Source organism: Colletotrichum spaethianum (genome assembly GCF_022836535.1).
Source record: "Colletotrichum spaethianum MAFF 239500 DNA, contig39, whole genome shotgun sequence".
In the NCBI taxonomy this organism is placed as follows: Eukaryota; Fungi; Ascomycota; class Sordariomycetes; order Glomerellales; family Glomerellaceae; genus Colletotrichum; species Colletotrichum spaethianum.
Genome location: NW_026054809.1, coordinates 26,969 through 46,832, shown reverse-complemented (window position 1 = coordinate 46,832; position 19,864 = coordinate 26,969). Strand labels below are relative to the sequence as shown.

Sequence of the window (19,864 nt, the reverse complement as noted above, 5' to 3'; positions counted from 1 at the left end):
CAGATCCGTTGTGCTGTGTTATTCGTCTATCGCGCCAACCCGGACGCTCAACGGCTCTATGGACGACATGGTCTGGAACACCTGCGGGTCGATGGCGAAGGCCTCGGGTCCGAGTGTGTCGACGAAGGGGAAGTTGTAGATCTGCTCGGGCGAGCTGGTCGCCTCGGGGCCAGGAGGGACAGACGCGGGCGGCACGTTGACCGGCCGGGCCTGCGGGATGCCGTAGGTTGCCATGGGCGGTGTCGCGTCTGTCTTGGGCAGTCCGAGGGCGCCGATGTCGATGCCCAGGCCGACGAGCTCGCGGGTGATGAGGTTCAGGGCACTGCTGATGACTGGAATGTGTCAGTGGGTTGCCCGTGGAGGTGAGCGGCGGGCTTCGAGTTGACTTACCTGGGTTGATGCGCTTGACGGACGCGAGGATGCGAACGCAGTACTCCAGCCGACGCAGCGCCTGCGTATCCTCCACACTGGACTGGACTTGGAGCAAGAAAATGGACGCGGCGATGTACACGCTATACGAAAGGGAAAGGACGCAATGGCTGATGCCGAAGGAGCGGCAGAACAAATCGAAAATGGCAATGATGCCCGTCGCAGACGTCACGCATTCACCCAAGTACCTCTGTACTGGCTGCAGGTTCTCGCCGACTCTGCTCCGCTGGGAAAGCATCGGACGGTAGAGGAGAATCTTGAAAGTGCGGTAGAGTACGCTAATCGAATGTCAGACGACAGTCTTTCGACGACGGAATCTAGGGGGGGCGCTTACTTCAACGTGATGATGTGGGAGGGCGGCGCCAGCGCGGGAAGGGCCGTGGGCTCAATCTTGAGGTGAGGCGGCAGCTCGTCCCACCACTGCCGCAGGGCGACTTCCTGCTTCGCAAGACAGTCCTGCATCTCGGTCTGGCTGTTAGGGCGTACGGGATCATACATGTGGACGAGGATCTCGTTGAAGACTATCGAGAGCCGGCACATCTGCATGAAGCAGGAGGTCGAGTGGGCCGCTGACGGCGGATACTTCCAGCCACCCTCGGGGACAACGCCGAACGGGGTCCAAGATTCGTTCTCGGACGAGTCGTCGACTGCCATATGGTCAGTCTGAGAAGAAAGACAACCAGAGAGAAAACTTACACATGATCTGGGGCGGCGACACCGACGTCTGTTGAAGCGACGGCGAGCGTCCGAGGTAGAGACTAATCATCTTATCCCAGAAATAACAGCTCCAGAAAAGCCGGTGGCGAATCTCAACGTCCTCGTCGCTCAGCTGTACCGAGCCGGGGTATCTCTGACCATCAACGCAAATACCCAAATGATCGATGATGCGGAAAGCAAGGCCACTGTACGTCCACGCCTGTGCGCTGTTGCCGACACTACACTCTTGGGCGCTGAGCAGTAGCAAGGTCTGGACGGTTGGGATGGAACATATGCCCTGGCTGAGCTCCTCAAAGACCATGCTGCGGGCGTGCTTGCCGAAAAGAGCGCCGCCGTCGTAGAACTCGTCCAGCTTCTCCTTTGTAGCGGGGTCGCTCCGGCCCCAACGTATGGAGTGTGATAGTACTGCGTTCATCAGGGTGTGGGAGTAGTATGGTCCCAGTGTCTGCATATCGCCTGGTACAGATTAGTCGCTCGACCAGAATCGACAGGGCCAGTGAGCTTACGCGTGAATGCAGGTCTATAGATGAAGTTGAAAAGGGGCTGAATCCAGCACCAGTGGACATTCAACAGGTACTGGAATGGTTCCTAGCGGGACGTCAGCTAACGAGAGCCTCACTCTTCAGCAAACAGCGGTGGGTCCTACCGGGATATCAGACATGTTCTCAAGAGCTCTCTGTTGCCAAGCGTTGGCAACTAGCCTCTCACGCCTCTGCATAGCGTGGTCTGACGTCGATTGATGATCCCTAGACCCCGAAGGCCGGTCGCCCGGCAGCTGGAAGAAACTCGTTGAGCCATGATACGTGATGGCGCCCTTGTCGTCGACCTTGAGGCCCTTGAAGCTCTCGCTAACGGATTCCTCGTCCTGCGACTCAAAGTGGTGAGGATCCGTCATCGGCGACTGGCCCGCCGATGGCCCGATGCTGGGTGACGACGTCCTTGACGGCTCGGAGGGACCCGGAGCATGAGCTCTGGCGGCGGCCAGCTGGGCCTCTAGTTCCTTAATGCGATGCTCCAGTCGTGATGTGTACGACAGAGTTGGGTTGCTTTGCTGACAGTCAGCTCTCTCTTGTTACACAAGCCCGGATGAGGCTGGGCGAGGAGGAGGACTCACAGCTTATAGACGCACTCATCCGCGCGAGCGGCGCACCGGTTGCAGGTCGGCTGCTCTCCGCCGCATTTCACCTGCCGGACGCCGGGTCAGCCCACCGTCTATCCGCCATTCAACGTCCATCAGCGACCCAAGGCCCCTCTCCCACAAGCCGTAAGCAGGCTGAGATGCCCGATCGCCCGGAAGTGCCAGTCACCGCACATAGTCCGGGTCTGGTCACCTCAGGCAGGATCAATCGTCAAACGATGTGCGCCCGCCTCGGCGGCCCTCCGCCGCACCGGGTGGTACAGGGGGGGGGGGGGGGGGGGGGGGGGGGGGGGGGGGGGGGGGGGGCGTCACGGGTTTGTGGCGCGGTCGCGGGGAACGCGGCAGACGAGAGGCGCACGGGGAAAGGAGAGACACGCAGGAAGGGTACAAAAAGAAAAGGGCAGGGAAAGACATACCTTGCGCCGGCGACACGGCTCGCACGAGAAGGCGCTCTTCTTAATGGCCCTCGTCGAGGACATGGTGATCTCCCATGGGCTAGTTTTCTCCTCACTCTCTATTCCCGAAGTTGATGCGGGACGAAAAGAAGTTGAACTGTGCCTCTAGTGGAGAAAAAAGAGTACCGGCGAAATCGGCTGGGTAGCGCTCGCCCTACATCGGGTTCGCTGTGGACTTGGGGAACTGGAACTTGGTCTTGGACGACGGCTTCGCCCGGGTCGGGAATCGCGGGAGACGCGTGCCCCACTGTTTTTCAGCGCTCCTGCTCTGCTCTGCTCTGCTAATTTTCGGCGCTACTTTTGAGGTGTGACGCGCCTGAGACGACCATGAGCAAATCAGGCCCCACGATGATGACAACAGTGCCAATCACAGTCCGCGAACGAGACCCACACGGCCCGCTTTTCGCCCAATCGTTAGCGGCTTTCCCCGATGCGTCCCTCCGACTATTGCCCCGCTCCTCGGTGAAAGTGGGGGTTTGACCGAGAACCGAGAGTCTCGCTTGCGCCAGCCTTCCGCCGAGCGTCACGGTGTAACGCACGTGCGCTTCTGCTCACCGAGATTAGGTAATCATCGTTTGTTTCTATCTCATGTCGATTCTCATTTCACTCTCACGTTTCACTCTCACTCTCACTCACTGATGCTTTCCACCTCACCTTTCATTCTCATTACCAACAGGTACATATTAATCTTGACAAAATCAACATCTCATGTGGGACAATTACTCGTCGTGCTCTTAAACTCACAAACATGCACTCCAAGGTACCTGCTGGGTATCCTGAGCAGCGACTGTGCCGCTGTGCCGCAGGCACGTCCCGATTGAGATTGGTCCGATGACAGTCCCTTGGTGATGGTAGGTCGATATAAACGTGCTGCATGCTGTCCCCCAGCCCCTTATCGCCTTCAGCCTGTTTCGTGTCATTTTCAGGTTCTCAGCTGAGGCAATGATACTACCCAAGCCCCCCGTTGTTGCTGCTCAATCCGCGAATGTGATAATCTCAACATGACCACCCCAACGTCGACTTCGACTTCGACCGGCTCTTTGTCGCGTACCACGCCCTCGCTGAACTGTCTCTATCCATACGACTCGTCTATCTACCAAGGAATCTGCGTTGAGGCTTACGCGACTTCGTGGAGCGGGTGCCCCCCGGGCTACACTTCGGCATGTGGTCGCACACTCGATGGAAGCAGTGATTTCTACATCACTGCGGTGCCCAGCTCCGCGGGTCTATCTAATCCCACGAAGAATGTGACGCTCATGACGAACTTTTACCAGATGGTGTGCTGTCCTGAGTGTGTCCCCCTTAGCTATTACGAGGTCTTATCCCAGGATCTATGGGTTCCACTCACGATGGTGGTCTTGAACAGGACTAACTTTTTTCCCCCAGCCTGATGCCCTGGGTTTGTGCTGGAGCAGTCATGGCTGCGACCAGTTGCACCTTCATCGCCTCGGCGGATACCATCTTCGATATGGGCACGGCTTTGAGTGTGTATTCGGTCGTGTCCGGACAACGGTTGAGCGGCTACGGCGTCACAGCGACCCAAGCTGTGATCACTTCAAGAGGGGCATGGGAGGAAGACCTTGACAACTCGTCCGAGCACACTGCGGAGTTGAAAACCATCGTGGAGGTGGAAACCACTACTGTGTGGTGTGACTTGCCATCATGCTCGGGCCTGACCAGCAGGCAGTTCACAGGCGGTAGCAAGATGACTGAGACGAGTACGTCGACGAACATGCCAACGAACACGCCGACAGTGTTGCCTTCGCCGTTCGTCCTGCAGCCGCCGCAGCACATGGGGAAACTCGGCAACCTGGGGGTCTTTGCTATATCAGGTTTACTCGGGGCCATCATCTTCGCGGCGGCGCTGCTCTTGCCGTCGGCAATGGAGTATCGCAAACGAAAACGACAGCAGGTCCAAGGCCAGTGAAGTGCAAATTGGGGATGTAACATCTGGATCAGAGGATACTGAAGGGAGCGAGGCGTCTGTTTATTGTCTGAAACTGAATGCTTCTTGATTAATGGTATCTTTCGCTTATGGGTATCTCATGTCTTTTTCTTCAGTAAACTAATGACGGGCGCCGATGTTTTTCCTTGATCGAGGTCCCAAATTCCAATCCTGTTGACGCCGTGCCGAATAACCGTTACAATTTTTCCATTCCCCGAACAATTTCACCATGAGTACTTTGGCGATGATCAAACCTGCACCATGGCCTCGTTCTCGTGTCGCGTCCTGTCGTTGGTGAACTCGAACCAGGCGCGAGCGAGGAGTCCAAATTCAGACATCCTGAGGGCTATTAGTCTACATGGCCCAGTGAGGGTGAAAGAGCAAAAAGAGACTCACATCATGACACCAAGGAGAAACGCCAGAGCGGCCTCGTATTGAATATACGGATATGCATAGTAGCCGTTGGACTTCTTGGATTCGATCTGGATGACGAGGAGGATCCAGCAAATGGTCGTCCCCAACACGAAGCACAGCTCCATGCCAAAATGGAAGTGCTTCGGGATGCCGCCACGATACGGTGTCCTCTTGCGACAGACCACGGCCGCGATCGACCATATCAGCAGCAAACATGACTGCAGAACCTGTCAGTAACTACGTCGTCTCACTTCAACCTCGCATGCACTCACGATAGGTACAGTCAGCCACAGCGTGTAAAAGATGGGGTCCGCCGGGCTCGTCGAGTCGTTGAGGTATTTTCCCCTCCTCGAAACATAGATGTTGATGTTGAGAAACATGACGACTAGCGGCACGATGATGGCAATCTGCCGCAGGACGTAGTACATGTAGGTGCACCGGCGCCTCTTCCGGTTGAAGCGGTCCGTCTCGGGCGAGCAGGCGCTGCCGCCGGAGCGGGGCCGCCCGGGCTGGCCATACCAGTGTTGCTGCTGCTGGTGCCGAGCGGATGTGCTGTGCGTTGATGATGCGGCGTCGTTGTCGGGTGTGTAGTAGAGTTGTGTGTTATTGTGGCCGTTGGCGTACATTTGACCCCCGGGCGGGTGGTGATATCCCTGGCTGTAGGGCGGCGCTGAGTAGCCTTGATGGCTGTATGCGCCGTTGTGGAGGGACATGGCGTCGTCGGCGTCGGTGGCAGCGTCGTGTGTATGGTTTCTCTAATCCCCTTTGCAGGTTCGTCTTCTTCCTTTCCCTCCTTTCTGTTGACTCCTCTTCCCTAAAGTTATTTAAGGATTTGCGTCGCTAATCTTCAAGAAGATGGTGATTCCCCACACACAGTCAACACTGGGCGCAGCTCATTGACGGAGGTCCAGGTACCTAGGCGGGACGGCTGTGATATGGAGAGGGGGGGGGGGTTCCGGGGGTTGTTAAGAGCTGTCCAGGAAAAGCAAAAGGCCAGGGTGCGGTGCAGTGCGGTTGGTGAGATGGGTTGATCAGAACACAAAAGCCCACATGACGTTTCTGGCGCGACTTCAACGACCTTTTAGGAGAAACGGGCAGTGTGCGTTCGAGTGTAGTGAGGAAAGCCCAGAGACGCCGAGCAAAGAGCTCTGATTGCGCCTGACCATTCCCACCGCCTCCCAAGAAAAACCCGAGAAAAACTCAAAACGAGAGAAATGGGCAGAGAGAGGGAATGAATGACTGGGTGAGAGGGGGAGGGGACAACAGAAAAGGAAAACGAGGCCCAGTGCTTTCACTGGGCAGCTGGGCGGCTGGGCAAGTTTCTGGGCAAAGCCTGGGCAAAGGCTACAGTAGCGAGAGAGAGAGAGTGCGCAGAAAGAGAGTGAGAGGGACAAAAGTCTGGGCATTTTCTGTTCTATGAGAAACAGAATGAGAGTCTCGAGAGGTCTCAAAATGCTGCTTGCCAAGAGGCGCTATCAGCTCACTGACTCCAAAATGGGCCACAGAGGCCGCCTTGGCCCGCCTAGGCTTGTCGGGGGGAAGAAGAAGAGATGTACGATTTTCGGTGGTGTCTTGGCATACTTATCTCCTGGGCACCGCAGCTTGGCTCTTGGGGTGTTTGGGTTCGCAGTCAGCCCGCCGGAGCTAGGACGCCAAGAAACTCAAGCAAGATGAGCGGCGGCGAGCAACATGTCAGGCTGATGTTTGCCAATGAGGGGGAGACGGTAAGAGACGAGGACTTGATGCAGCGTGCCTTTGGAACCAGACACTTCAAAGGCGGGATGTGGGCGCATTTGGTACACACTGCCACATTGCCAACGCAGGCACGACATGGCAGGCCACAAGTGAAGCAGCACAATTGAAGAGACGAGGCCAGACATGACGATAGGAAATATTGTTTGGTCAGAGCCTGTTGAGTAGGAAAGGGGCTTGTACGCTTGGAAGACGTTACAGCCAAACTCGCCAAGCAGGCTGCGGTGTGCCGCCCATTCCACCAAACAGACCCTCAGACACTCTGTACGGTGCCCAGGGGAGCGCTGCGCTGCATTGTGCTGGCCTAGGCTTCTGGGCGGTTGCTGCAGCTTTCTTGGGCGCATCCAGAGGTGAAGCGGTAGCATGAGCATTTCCCGCGGATGGCGGTGCCGTTTCGGCTGCAGAAGCAACCACAGAAGGGCCTAAAGGCGAAGAGGCCAGGGGCAGGCGACGGTTGCGCTGGCCAAGGGCCATGGCATTCGTCTGTCTCGGACGTATTTGCTGTCCTGTCTGGCTCACTATTCATCGCCATGACATTTGGCATTGCGCCCTGTTTGACTCGGCATACCTCAGCATGCTCGTCCGGCGCCAGGCGGGATTATTCCCATTGCATTTCCGTTCCGTCATTACAACTGCCAATCCCCCGTGTCTCTCTTTTCCCCTCAAGTCTGGAGCTGTGGTGTCCGGTAGTGTTTGGAGAAACGCAATGGACACGAAGGAAGCAAACGATACGAAGAGGGAGATTAGCATTTGGTAATTTTTGCTTGGGAGTTGGACCATCAAAGTTCTGGGCGGGAACCTTTTGCGGCGCAAACGTCTGACGAGCCCTGGGCATGCAAGAATAGGTGCGTAATTGCAATCTACCGTGCAACTTACAGTGAAAAAGAACATCCTGTTCTAGTTTTTGCTCTTCTTCCTCCTTATTTCTTCAGCAGCAGCTCTATCGTGAAAGAGACTCTCACGAGCCTGCAACCGTCATGAAGCAAACCCCGGCCCGATCGATGGGAGTACCGAGACATGGTTGTCCGCGTGCAGCAACGTTGCGCCTGCGACAAGACGGTCGAGACCGCTGCCACTGTGACGGAGGTGTACGCATCCAGAAGCTTCCTTAACCCAAACAATTGACAACAAACGGGCGCTTGCAAGATCACAACAGCAAGAGAGGGAGGTACAAAAGAAGCCCATCCGTTTTCAGTCTCACCCACTGCTGGGCGAAGCCAAAATACCTCCCCCAAAGTAACTTTTCAGGGTCCATTGGAGGGGTGCGGGAGTGATGACTGGCAACTAGCATCCGCGCAATCCCTCATTACCCTTGCCTAGATCTTGCCGAATCTCAACACCGGATTGGAAAAGCCCAGAAGCTATGTCTGCGCTGCGTTGCTCTGCCCAGACTTTTACTTCTCAAGGCCCCCCAAAAGGTCCTTGTAGCACTGCTTGGCGAGCCGCCAAGCAACCCCGGCGAAGTCACTCAAGACATTGCCAGTCAGGTGCTCAGCTTGTCCCTTCTTGAACCGCTGATCTTAAGGCCCCGTAGGCCAGCGCTCAGATGACGGACATGACTCCGAACAATATCGAGATTGGCGATCGTTCTACAGCCTCCAGTTCCGATGCATCACTTTCCCACTTCAAAGTGCTCACGACCAAGTCGTTCACTTGGCTTCCCCCGGCTAGACAAGACTCTTGGGCAGGCTCTTGTTTTTCAATGGTTCGCAATGCGGATGGGATTAGCGGCCCTGGGCGTGCCCCGGTTTGACACCTCGTACGACACTGCTTCACCCCAAGACCTCGTACAAGAGCCCGCATGTTCCAGGCGGTGATTATCACAATGCTGGACACCCGGCTGGGCAGCGCATCTCGAAACGAACCATTGATTCCGCACCTGTTTGAATGAGTCCCGTGGTTTCTTTCAGTGTCGGTTGTACCAGCACCCGGTCGCTTCGCATCTGCCTCGTCCCGCCCAGAGCATTAGCGCCGCCTCGGCCAAGAGCACGTTCTGATCCTCACGCCGGGGAAAGACGACGGGGTGAAGAGGACAAACAGCGAAAACCAAAAAATTGGGCGGTGACGCGCACGAGTCGCCGCGGGCGAGTCGGCCACATGGCGCCTTGGCGTTGGGGTCTTGTACAAGACTTTTCCAGGCTGATTAGGCCTTGGCGTCCTGGGAGAGGAGCCGAGTCGGAGATTTCCGTACCTCATCCTTGGGTCCCAAGAATTCACATAGCTTCCAGGGATTGATGGTCATGTGCTTCGCGGCTCGAATCAACAAGATTGAGAGGCTCACAGAGCGGATTGAACGCAGGGCGTGCAGCTGCGAGAGACTTTGGGGTGGAGGAACTTGACAGTCAGCATCTTCTTCTCTTTCATGGTTTTCTCGGTGCTCCACACTGGGCACTAACTGCTATATTAGAGACTTTGCGGCTAGTAGCGGCACTTGATACGTGCTGGGTTAAACTCAGACCCTAACCCAGAATGAGTTGAAGAAACCTTCCACATCTTCTCGCTTCCGCCCTCCCTCCAAGCATATAAATCACGTGTAGGGCTGAGAACTCCTACATGTACTTGCTAGAACATGACATTGTTGTATGCCCGCTGGTAGATTGATTAGTTGCCACAGGTTGCACCCCATTTGTCATGCAAGTTGAAGAGGGGAAACGGTGCAACCAACATTCCAAGGGAGATGGGCAGGTAGGGCCATAAAGAGGTAGGTATGCCAATTGACCAAGCCTCGAGCATTTTCCGTCCCCACCTTGTATTTCTCCTCATGAATGATCGTCTAGCTGTAGCATCTAAATACCTCATTCTGAATAGACGCTCTGTATCATTCTAGTCGTTGATATTGCCTAGTAAAAGTTGTCACGTTGGCCATGCAGCTTACAGGTAGCATATGCCTCGAGCAATGGTAAGGTAGACAGCCATTGCTGTTTACTTTTGGACTACAGCTTCAGTCATGCGCTATTGGTAATACTGCATTTTCTCGTCTTAGCGATCAAGGGCTCTGACTACTGGGGGAATGGCGAAAGACCAAGCCGTCCTTCTCATAACTGGTCCCACAATGACATGATAGAAAAAGACCTTTCCTCGTCGACAAATGTATCAAACTCACCGTTTGAAACAAACAAGTATATAAATGGAGTTCCCCCCGCCCCCATAGCCTCATCGAAATTGAGTACGTACAGCCATATTAAGGCTGGTTCTTTGCAGGACGTACTCGCATTCCCGAGCTGTCAATGTAAGCTGTTGTGCCGAAACAATACTCAAACCTCGCATGCTCGCAAGCGGTTATCGAACACTACTGGTTGTTTTTTGGAAGGCGGCTTTATGTAAGTACATGCGAATCGCAAGAGCTTTACTTGGCTCATACCAATGCATGCTGTTAGCGGTTGCGCATGATTGACCTTTGACGGAAAAAGTGAACAGCAATCGTACATACAAATCATTCTCAGCAAGTACGCTCTAGACAAGTCATACTTCCGAACATCTTTTGGACATCATATAACATTCAACATGGTTCTAAGGTTTATCAAACCACATGATTGCGCAAAGTTAATCCTTTGCCATAGCGTGTTTTGGACACACACCCATAGCTTAGTTCTCAAATACTGCTTACATCATCCCAGACTGACAGTAGCTTCTCAAACATGGTTTTGTTAGTCCGCGATTAAAATGATACCCAAACTGATGCGCACATACGATTCATCGCTACTAGAATGATTTCCTTTGAATAGACATGTATAACGACTTCGACAATTTGTAACGTTGGGAATGAAGATTTATTCTGGAATGTTACTCCGAAACCTTCATGTGGTCGTTGAGTCGAAAGATCGTGCCTTCCGAGGATCCGCCAATATGCATGGAATCAACCGTACAGCTTGAGGTCCTTGCTGATTCGTCAGTCAAAACACCAGATTGGAATGGCTTTTGGCATTTTACATTTGCGTGAAAGTCCTAAGTTAGCTGTACTTTAGTTCTAATGAAGCCGGACGATCGGGACAGAATCATTTGATTAACCCGATTTCCTAAGCCTGAAGGCCTGATTGATCGCGCTCATTGCAACTGATCCTGGTTGAGAAAGTTAATTGTACAACCAATCAGTTAGTTGCCCAGTGTAGCGGTTTTGGCACTTGGCACTGATGTGGTTACCAAGGGGTTGTCATTTTTTCCAACCACAGCGGCTTCTATTGTTCATCGGAACGTCTTGATGGCCGTCGCCAAGTTCCTGAACTGGAAGCACAACACTAAGGTGTTCAATATTTGGCTTGCCAACCTCCAGTCTGATGCTTTTTAGACCCCCCCGTCGCCCTGCTTTCTTATTTACGCCGTTGCGCAACCTACGCGACTCATCAACCTATTGACGTCAGCCAACGGGCCCAGCTAGCCGTGAGGTCTTGGTAGGGACCAAAGCTGACGCACGCAGTGGAGTCCCCGCGGTCCAGCACTGCCGAGAGGGCTCCCTCGAGCCCCTGGACGACTATCATAGATTGGGTGCTTGTTCCCCAAAACTCCGTTTTCCTGCTTCTAAAGTCCTGCTTCTCCAACTTTAACCTCGTCTGCCCACCCACCCGCATCAGTTCGTTCATCTTCCTAACCAGACCTTATCTAACGCACGCGCCATCTCCAACTACCCCTCATATTAGATCACCGTCTCTCGTGGTTCAAAGTCTTCATATCTGCAAAGAGTTGCCTCTCATGGGATCCTGCTGCTCAACCTCCGACAACTCGTCTCAGCACGAACTAGACCAACCAGCCCGCCCCGCGCAGCCGCCATCTAACATGCCCCCGCGCAACCACGTGGTCACTCTTGAGAAAAAATGGGCCTACCACGCCGTCGATGGATATGAGCTCAATAACAACACCTGGGGCCTCGAGAGTGCCACCTCCGGCTCCCAGCGCACGCACTATGACGGGCCTTGCCCGTCTGGTGGCTCAGGGGCCGCGGGCATCTCGTGGTCGACCGACTGGGAGTGGCAGGGCGGTGAGCACAACGTCAAGTCGTACGTCTACGGCGCTCGGCAGTTTGAGCGTCGCCTCCTGAGCGAGATCCAGGCCCTGCCGACCGAGGCCGAGTGGCATTACAGCACGTGGGACGTGCGTGCGAACGTCGCGTATGACATCTTTACGGATCCCGACAAGGATCATACGAACAGCAGCGGAGAGTTTGAGGTTATGATCTGGTGAGTTGACAAATCGCATTCTGAGTGAGAGGGCAAGGGTACGAGTGCACGTTAGCTGACTTTGTGAAGGCTCGCGAAGCTGGGTGGTGTGTGGCCCATTAGCGAGTCCAAGGCGCCCATCGCACACGTTGAGATTTGCGGACACCAGTGGGAGGTGCACTTTGGGTATAACCACGGCGGCGCAATGAAGGTGTACAGCTTCCTGCCAGTGAACGGCCCGATCCAGCACTTCACCGCGGACGTGAAGCAGTTCTTCAACTACCTGAGCCACCAGTTCCAGTTCCCGCAGCACAACCAGTACATGCTGGGTAAGTTCGCCGTAGCCCTGTTTCTTGACCCGAGACACCTGCTGACAGCGTGGACAGTCTACCAGCTTGGTACCGAGGCTTTCACCGGAGGGCCCGCTGAGTTTGTGGTGCCCAAGTTCATCGCCGATGTTGTCTGAGAATGAGTCATGTGTGTGATCGGTTGCTTATGATACCATAGATAACCTCAGGGCGCATAGGCCTTGACGTGATTGCTCATAACTTTTATAGTCTATAGTGGTAATACAGGATTTAATACATGATGAGGGGAGATGATCCAGCACCGGCCTCGGGTATCACTCATCACGCAACGCAATGGTCTACGCCGGCTGTCAACAACAGTTTGGCATACTGCTGGTGCATGAATATCTCTACACCGCCTAGAGGCACGCCTTTGCCCTCGCTGACGCCGTCAAGAACCATGGACTTGAGGTTGAATCTTGCGACTCGGGTCTGGGGGTCAAGCTCCGTGGTGAGAGTGATAAAGGTGTCCATCTCACGTGGACCTTCTGGGGAAACTCTAGGGGAAAGACCACCGCGGAGCATGAGACTGTTGGGGGACTTGTCGACGACAATGAAGTCGTCGGCGAAGATTGTGCCTGCGAGGATGAGTTGGCATGATGCACGCAAGGAGGCATCAGATGCAGGTGGACGAGTAACCTACCCACTTGGTATGTGCTCTTCAACAGTTGCTCCTTTTCCCAGAGGTCGGTCGCATTAGACTCATTCTTTCGAGCCTTTTCCATGATCTTCCGTTGGATACTGAATCCTACTACTGATCAGTACGGGTGAAATGGACCTCAATAACCGGGCTGCTAACCGTATCTCCCCCAGACACCCGCCGAATACGTCTCCACAAGTCTTGAACCACCATTCAGTGCATCCTCCAACAGATCTGGCCTGATTTTGTTGAAGGGTACAGTTTTGAAACAGCAGTCGTGGAAGTCGGGGTTGTTTTTCGGGTTCACCTTCTTAAGGAAGGGATGCTGGAAGATCGGGTCTGTTGCTGGGGAGAATTGATTATCGAACGCACATTGACGTGTCCAGAGATGGAATCCAGCGGGAACTGCGACGGCAGTGCCAGCCACGATCTTGGAGAACGTCGCCAACCTCGCGCGTGAGAAGAGAGTTGCCATTGTGAGACGATGGTTGACGCTGATTGGGCGAGCGAGAGTTTTCGGAGAGATTGAGTTTAGCGGAAGGGGAAGATGGGATGTGAACATAAAAGGCCTGAATCCCAAAGCCATGGTACACGGACAGGGACCGAAGCGACAGGGCTCGCCTGTCGCCTGCAGATGTCGTAAGAATTTCTCCCCAAAATCGACTTGCCTCGCGCTTCGGCCTTCGGACTTGCAAGCAAGAAAGGGGCATTTGCCAAGGTGACTAAGGGTGAAAAGAGGCTCCACCTTCCGTTTGTGATATCCACTCGGGCCTCGGAGGTTCCCGAGGCAATGCGGCTGAGTGTAGCTGCATTTACGAGTCTTGTCCACCTACTGTTTGGAGTGCTCAAGGCTAGAAAGTTTTTGAAGAAGTTCTTGAATCCTATTTTGGAGAATTCACCTTCGCCCAAACTGTGAGAACCGTGATATTGTGCAAGGATGCGTCTCTGTCTTTGCAGGCATGGTCGTCTTAGCGATGCACTCAAAAACGGTGGCGCGAAATAGACTTGCAAACTCGCCAGTCTTCAATCTCGGAAGCCGGTGAAGGCGAGAAACAGCAGAACCTCTTCCTACATCTCGGGCGAAGACATGAAAGGAGCGATATTCAACCTCTTGTAGCGTTAGGCCGGCGACCGAAGTGCAGTGACTATGAAAGACTCAAAGTTCCCGGAAGCGGCGAGTCGTCTATAAGAGCAAAAGGCAATGTGACCTCGAAGGCTATGCTAGGCCGAAGCAGCTCTCGTAGTCTATTGGAGACGCTGACGACCAATCGATGGCCAAAACCAGGCACTTAGTCTAGTATTGGGTGGCAGCGGAAGCATATGGGTGTGGTTACACAACATGTGGCAGGTAACAGGCTGTAGTCAGCTTGCCTAGTCCATCCTGAGAACTAGTACACTTTAAGGATCGACCAGCTTGCAGTTCTCATCTAATTCCAGGTGCGCCTCAAAGCTGCCTACAGTCAATCCACCTGTATACCCGCTGCCGGTTTATCTCCAGTCCAGTTGCTCGTAGATTGCCTTCGAGAGTGGTTTGCAAAGCCCGTGCCTTCTATATTGGAAGTATAAGAGTGTGACGTGCACGCCCTGTTCTTGGTGAAGTCACACACACCTGGTCAGTGGGGTTTTTAACGCCATGCGATGATTGCAAAGCTCATATTTCGCGACTGTTCCTTGCAAAACACGACCCTGATAAAAGCGCCGGTCCCTGCAATGGACTTGAAGGCATATACTACCCAGGAAGGTATTGACAAGGAGCTGGAAAAACATTTGGAAAGTTTCGCACCTAAGGGGGATAGCGACAGCGATGCGAGTTGGTCTTATCAGTGCACAGGAAAAGTCAAAGCCAAGTGGGATGAAGAAGGCGCCAACAAGAATAATGGGATTCGGTGACACATCAGAAACGAAATCATGGTTGATGATGAAGGCACGTGATTCAACGACTCAATGACTGTTGCTGATGTCAAGGATGCTTGGGGGATAATCATAGGGCTTTGTAAGGAGTATTGCGGCCGGGACGACCTAAACATGATGAGAAAATTGACACAACCCTCTTACTTTAGGATATGACTAATGCAACATAGGTCACAAATTTCAACCGTCTCGCCGCCGGTTCCACCAGCTACTTACTCCCATGGCTCGCTCTCGCAGCTCAGCTTCCATATGAGACCGGAAGCACCGGAGCCGACATCATGAGCGTATGCGTGAGTCTCGGAAGTCGGGTGCTTATGCCCTTTCCCCTGATGATGACGATCTTAAACAAACGATGGATTCGAAGAAGGTTCAAGTACCTCGCCAGGACTGTTGAGGGTGACGGATTTAACCAGCTGAAGGTCCGGATGAAGAGTGCGCGAATCATTGCCGAAGAGTCTTGGCAAGCGCCCGCTAGGCTGTCACAGAAACATGGCTGGCTTGCGCGGCTAGTAATGTTGGACCTGAACACTTCTTGATGGAGAGAGACCGCGAGCAGCTTGAAACCAACTCGTCGCGGTGCCACCCTATCTCTGTATTCGCAGCTGTCCGTGGCTGTCATTACCTGGGTCCTCACTGCCATAGGCTCTCTACAAACTAAAGTTGGTGATAGAAATGAGGCAAGAGTCTTGTCGGCAGGGTCTCTATGGATATGGCTGGGGGTTTATACCTTTGCTTGCTCCTTGCGAGCGAGCCAGCAAAACGCTAACGCCGTCTTCTATTCAGATTCCCGTAATCATAGGTTGGGTTTTGGTTGGCACGCAGAACAAGGAGGATACCATTTGAATAGCTTTCGGCAATGCGAACAACCGCATCAGCGTCGGGAATGAAGAAACAGGAATTGAAGTGGTCAGCGACAATAAAAATGCGATATTGACCGATCCCGACACGAGATGTGTAAACTTACCCCCCTTACCAGGACTATACGAAACAGTCGACCAAGAATGGGCCTAGGGATATTCGATGTCGTCGGCTCTCAACGACAACAAGGAACAGTGTTCAATTACGCCCGATCAATCACCTGGCTCAACTTCGCGGATCGTTTGTACCTGACCTTTGAAGCCGCAACCGAGAGAATAAAGGAACAGAAGGGCCTCGCATCCCAGCCATGCATGACGAAGGACGACTACGTCAAAATTTCCGCCGACTGCGGGCTCGCACCCGAGTTCTGTAACTACGGCAATACACAAACCTAATCCGCCTCAACAACAACCGTGCCCAAATGCAGTATAGGGAGTCGTCAGCAGCTTCTAGCTGCGGAAAGACCGCCAGGCCACGAAGTAGTCGAATATCCCAGCCTCAGCGAAATGTCCCCTGTTGCGATGTCGACTTTTTGGCGGCACGCCGTGCTATCCATCATCGTGGCATTCACGTTGCAACGGGGCACAACAGGCTGGACGATCGGGGAGCTATGCCATCTACGGTATCCTTGCAACAGCATCATGCGCTGCGATGCTGTTATCGGCATGGCTCTCGCATTTCGCAATGCGAGGATATCAGCGTGAGTTAAATACGACGGGGCACCTCACCGTCCATGGCATGACGCCACTTTGCGGAGCCGCCGCAGTCATAATACGGCTTTTCGGCCAGTTCCTTCTCGTCGGCAATACAATATGGCTTTTGGTATTCTCTATATTCGAACTTATAGGGTTTTTTGACAGCTGCTACTGTGCTGGGACGCAATTAAGTAGGGGACTTGAACACGGCTGGGTCCTTCTTTTCAAAAATGCAGATGCTCTCGAGGTCGACGCACGGCCTGCTTGGAAAACGGGAATCGGGATGGGTTTCCTAACCATCTTTTTAGTAGTGATAGTTTTCTACCTAGCCTCGCGACAAAGCATATATAATCACAGGACGGACGCGTTGAGTGACTTGTTTGATAGAACATCAAGTAAGCTAAGTAACAAGTAATACCATCAGAGTATCGAACCCCAAAGACATAGTTGAGACCGCACTTTCACCTTGGCGATCTTTGCCTTCTTGGCTCTGATCATTAGGCTATATAGTCACGCGCCCGAGCGGAAGTCAACAATTTTGTACAACATTGCATCAAGGTCCTGTATGCTAATTCCAGGTTATTGAACTCTGTCTGAGTGGAATCATAGTCTGTTCATGCTCGCTATGCTAGGCTCTACTTGGATGCTGTCATTATGAAAACTCGTAGTAGACGTGGTCATACGCTCCCCCATTATCCACCTTGACCTGAACGAGCTGCTTGTTGATATCGAAGTCCGCTATGGCGCCCTTAATAGCAGACGAGAAGATTGTTTTTCCGAGCCTTTCCCAACAGGTCGTGTGGGTCTGTTCTGTGTCTGTACTGGCTATCTCAAAAGAATCCCCAGATTGCAGGCCCATCTCCTTGCGGCAGTCTGCGATGGCCGCTTGCATATCCTTGTTCTCAATTCGGTATCCCAGCACCTCTTTCAATTCTGACGGCTCAAGATTCGCCAGCGTCCAGCACTCTTTGAGAACCTGGCGCATCTTGAGGCGCGGCTCCGTTGTGTCAAGCCCGTTCATGGCCGACTGGACAGTGAGGCGTTTGGATTTTGTGTTTATTCCGACGATGTCAACAGGCGCCTGATTGCCCTCCTCATCTTTTGCCTGGTACCCGTCTGCATAGACAGCGAAAACCCATTGACCAGTGTCCTCATTCTCTTGGGAGATCACAGAGTAAGCTTGGTTGCCCTGCAATGATGTTATTTATTTCAATCCAAACCAAGCTTCCAATGGAATCACTTACGGCGAAAGGACGTGTTGCTTGACAGGATATCTGAGGTAGGGGTTAGCGGATTCAGAGGAAAGTCAAGGCCATCCCTCAATAGGTTGAGTTTGACTCAGGTCGTCGTAACTCACTATGCCAATCAATGGGCAAAGTGCCATGAAAAAGATTGGGAAGTACCGTGAGAGCATTTTGTAAAAGCGATTGTGTGATTGAAAATAAGGCAAGAGTGACAGCTGCACGAGGGCTAGCTAGGTAAAGACAGTGCATTGGCAAAAAGACTGAAAGCGTTGTCGGAAATGAAGGAATGGCTGACGGCACATAATATATCAGCCATTATCACGATCGAAGAGTCATGGGACGGAAGGACCGAAAATCTTTCTGATACTGAATCCATAATAGAAACGCAGATCGAAATCTCGAAAAGCAGACTTCAATCGACGCAAAACAAAAGAGTTAAATGAATCATGCGCATGCTGTTCAAGTGGGGAACTCACCCTCTACGAATATGCTGATCTTAGTTGCCGTGCTTAGACAACAGGAAAAGTCACTCTCGGGCTAATAACACTACTACTTGGAATTTACTCAATCAACCAAACGGAAAGACCGTAGTCTTTTTCAATTGGAGAACTCTAAGTTGCCAAAGCTATAATAAGGTTTAAGCAGCAAAAGCCCAGCACTACTGGAAATGGAATTGTAGATGTCGAAAAGAAATAAAAAACAGTACTGCGTGCTGACTCGCAACCCCCAACCCCATATTATAAAGTGTTATGAAAATCAGTAGATGATGGGGTTAGAAGCAGCGGAATCTATTATAGTGGTCTAATATTAGAAAAAAGCAATAAGCCCCATAGCAATCGGACTTCCCCGTTAAGTGCCCTTGTTCGATAGAAGATACGTAAAATTCTTGACCTAAATCGAACATTCATCTTTATCAAGCTTCCTCCCATCAGTCGATAACTTTCTTGTTTCTCCTTTAGTTGTGTTCTCTCGTTTATACACACTGACCATGTTGCGCCACTCGTTATTGTCACTCTTTTCCCTTGGCTTGACCGTCCTCGTATCGGGCCGTACTCTTTCTCCACGTGACGGAGATGTTGCGGTTGACAACAAATGGAAGGACCACAGTGCCATTATACCCTTACAACAACAGTCTGCGGGTGGATTGCGCGGAGAGCTTGAACTTCGCTTCAAGCCTAGCCTGAATGACAAGAGCGGGTGTTTCCCGTATGCCGCTGTCGACAAGGACGGCTACCATGGGTATGCACACAGAGAACTCATACAATAACTTGATCTATAGCTGACATCAATGGTCTATTAGAGCTGGACTAAAACCTAGTGGAAAAAGCGGTGGGGACTGTCGGGATTCCAGCAATGGCCAAATCTATTCTAGAGTAGGGTTTTCCGATAATAGCACGGGGGTAATGTACTCGTGGTACTTGCCCAAGATCCAGACCAACACCGAAAACCATAAGCACTGGTACTTGACTGTGGTGGTCTGGCTTTACACGAAACAGTGCAACCCCACTGCCAGCGACTACACCGTCGCCGGTGTCAGCTATTCCACTGGCACAGAAGCTTGGGATAAGGCATCGAGCTCATCCACAATCTACAGTTCCGGAGACAGCGGCACGGGATCTGTAAACACACATGCTCTCGTGGCTTACGACGGGCAAGTTAACGTGTATCCCTCGGCAGACAGCGCCGAGGATGCCCTCACTCCTCCGATGATCAGCTGGGACGCACTACCGCAAGCAGCCGCAGATCAGTTCAATGGCGTTACCTATGAATACGCACGGTGCCCGTTCACAGAAGCCAACTTCCAAAATTCCCTGGACGCCGCTTACAATGGCGACTTCTACATCAATATAGGAGACGGTTCGGACTCCGCTGCTTGTAGCGAAGATCCTTCGACCACGGAGCCTTCGACCACGGAGCCTTCGACCACGGATCCACCGACTTCGACTTCGACGAGCGACGCGGATGTAGAACCTGTGGAGAATGGCTCGGACCTTGTTCCTTCCAGTATACCAACCGACCCGACCTGGACGCCAACTCCGGGGACTTCCCAAACCACTTAATAAGTCCAGAACAAATCCAAGTAGAAGCTAGCTTTTGACTTGTTCAATCAAATCAAATAGTTTTTGGAATCAAACAAGAAGAGAAAGCTGACCGGAAGATGGTATTATG

At 52.8% G+C, this 19,864-nt stretch overlaps 8 protein-coding genes across 8 annotated transcripts; 4 read left to right on the top strand and 4 right to left on the bottom strand.

Annotated features, from left to right (window-relative positions):
* Positions 1 to 18: 18 nt before the first annotated feature.
* ColSpa_10769 (nitrogen assimilation transcription factor nit-4) lies at positions 19 to 2,763 on the bottom strand (the record flags this gene model as incomplete). Its single annotated transcript, XM_049276981.1, has 7 exons — positions 19 to 332; positions 391 to 707; positions 764 to 1,076; positions 1,126 to 1,591; positions 1,793 to 2,197; positions 2,297 to 2,419; positions 2,701 to 2,763. The coding sequence occupies 7 exons, from the start codon at positions 2,761 to 2,763 to the stop codon at positions 19 to 21; spliced, it is 2,001 nt and encodes a 666-aa protein (XP_049132938.1).
* Positions 2,764 to 3,740: 977 nt separating this feature from the next.
* On the top strand, positions 3,741 to 4,666 carry ColSpa_10768 (uncharacterized protein; the record flags this gene model as incomplete). Its single annotated transcript, XM_049276980.1, has 2 exons — positions 3,741 to 4,030; positions 4,126 to 4,666. 2 exons carry the CDS (start codon positions 3,741 to 3,743, stop codon positions 4,664 to 4,666), a joined length of 831 nt encoding a protein of 276 aa, XP_049132937.1.
* Positions 4,667 to 4,932: 266 nt separating this feature from the next.
* ColSpa_10767 (uncharacterized protein) lies at positions 4,933 to 5,811 on the bottom strand (the record flags this gene model as incomplete). Its single annotated transcript, XM_049276979.1, has 3 exons — positions 4,933 to 5,023; positions 5,081 to 5,316; positions 5,371 to 5,811. The coding sequence occupies 3 exons, from the start codon at positions 5,809 to 5,811 to the stop codon at positions 4,933 to 4,935; spliced, it is 768 nt and encodes a 255-aa protein (XP_049132936.1).
* Positions 5,812 to 11,620: 5,809 nt separating this feature from the next.
* ColSpa_10766 (endoglucanase cel12B) lies at positions 11,621 to 12,466 on the top strand (the record flags this gene model as incomplete). The annotated part of the gene is made up of 3 exons (XM_049276978.1): positions 11,621 to 12,021; positions 12,091 to 12,329; positions 12,378 to 12,466. 3 exons carry the CDS (start codon positions 11,621 to 11,623, stop codon positions 12,464 to 12,466), a joined length of 729 nt encoding a protein of 242 aa, XP_049132935.1.
* Positions 12,467 to 12,629: 163 nt separating this feature from the next.
* Positions 12,630 to 13,072, bottom strand: ColSpa_10765 (uncharacterized protein; the record flags this gene model as incomplete). The annotated part of the gene is made up of 2 exons (XM_049276977.1): positions 12,630 to 12,925; positions 12,991 to 13,072. 2 exons carry the CDS (start codon positions 13,070 to 13,072, stop codon positions 12,630 to 12,632), a joined length of 378 nt encoding a protein of 125 aa, XP_049132934.1.
* Positions 13,073 to 15,899: 2,827 nt separating this feature from the next.
* ColSpa_10764 (uncharacterized protein) lies at positions 15,900 to 16,151 on the top strand (the record flags this gene model as incomplete). The annotated part of the gene is made up of 1 exon (XM_049276976.1): positions 15,900 to 16,151. The coding sequence occupies one exon, from the start codon at positions 15,900 to 15,902 to the stop codon at positions 16,149 to 16,151; it is 252 nt and encodes an 83-aa protein (XP_049132933.1).
* Positions 16,152 to 17,103: 952 nt separating this feature from the next.
* ColSpa_10763 (uncharacterized protein) lies at positions 17,104 to 17,865 on the bottom strand (the record flags this gene model as incomplete). Its single annotated transcript, XM_049276975.1, has 2 exons — positions 17,104 to 17,640; positions 17,809 to 17,865. 2 exons carry the CDS (start codon positions 17,863 to 17,865, stop codon positions 17,104 to 17,106), a joined length of 594 nt encoding a protein of 197 aa, XP_049132932.1.
* An 818-nt stretch (positions 17,866 to 18,683) lies between these two features.
* ColSpa_10762 (uncharacterized protein) lies at positions 18,684 to 19,755 on the top strand (the record flags this gene model as incomplete). Its single annotated transcript, XM_049276974.1, has 2 exons — positions 18,684 to 18,934; positions 19,068 to 19,755. The coding sequence occupies 2 exons, from the start codon at positions 18,684 to 18,686 to the stop codon at positions 19,753 to 19,755; spliced, it is 939 nt and encodes a 312-aa protein (XP_049132931.1).
* Positions 19,756 to 19,864: the final 109 nt, after the last annotated feature.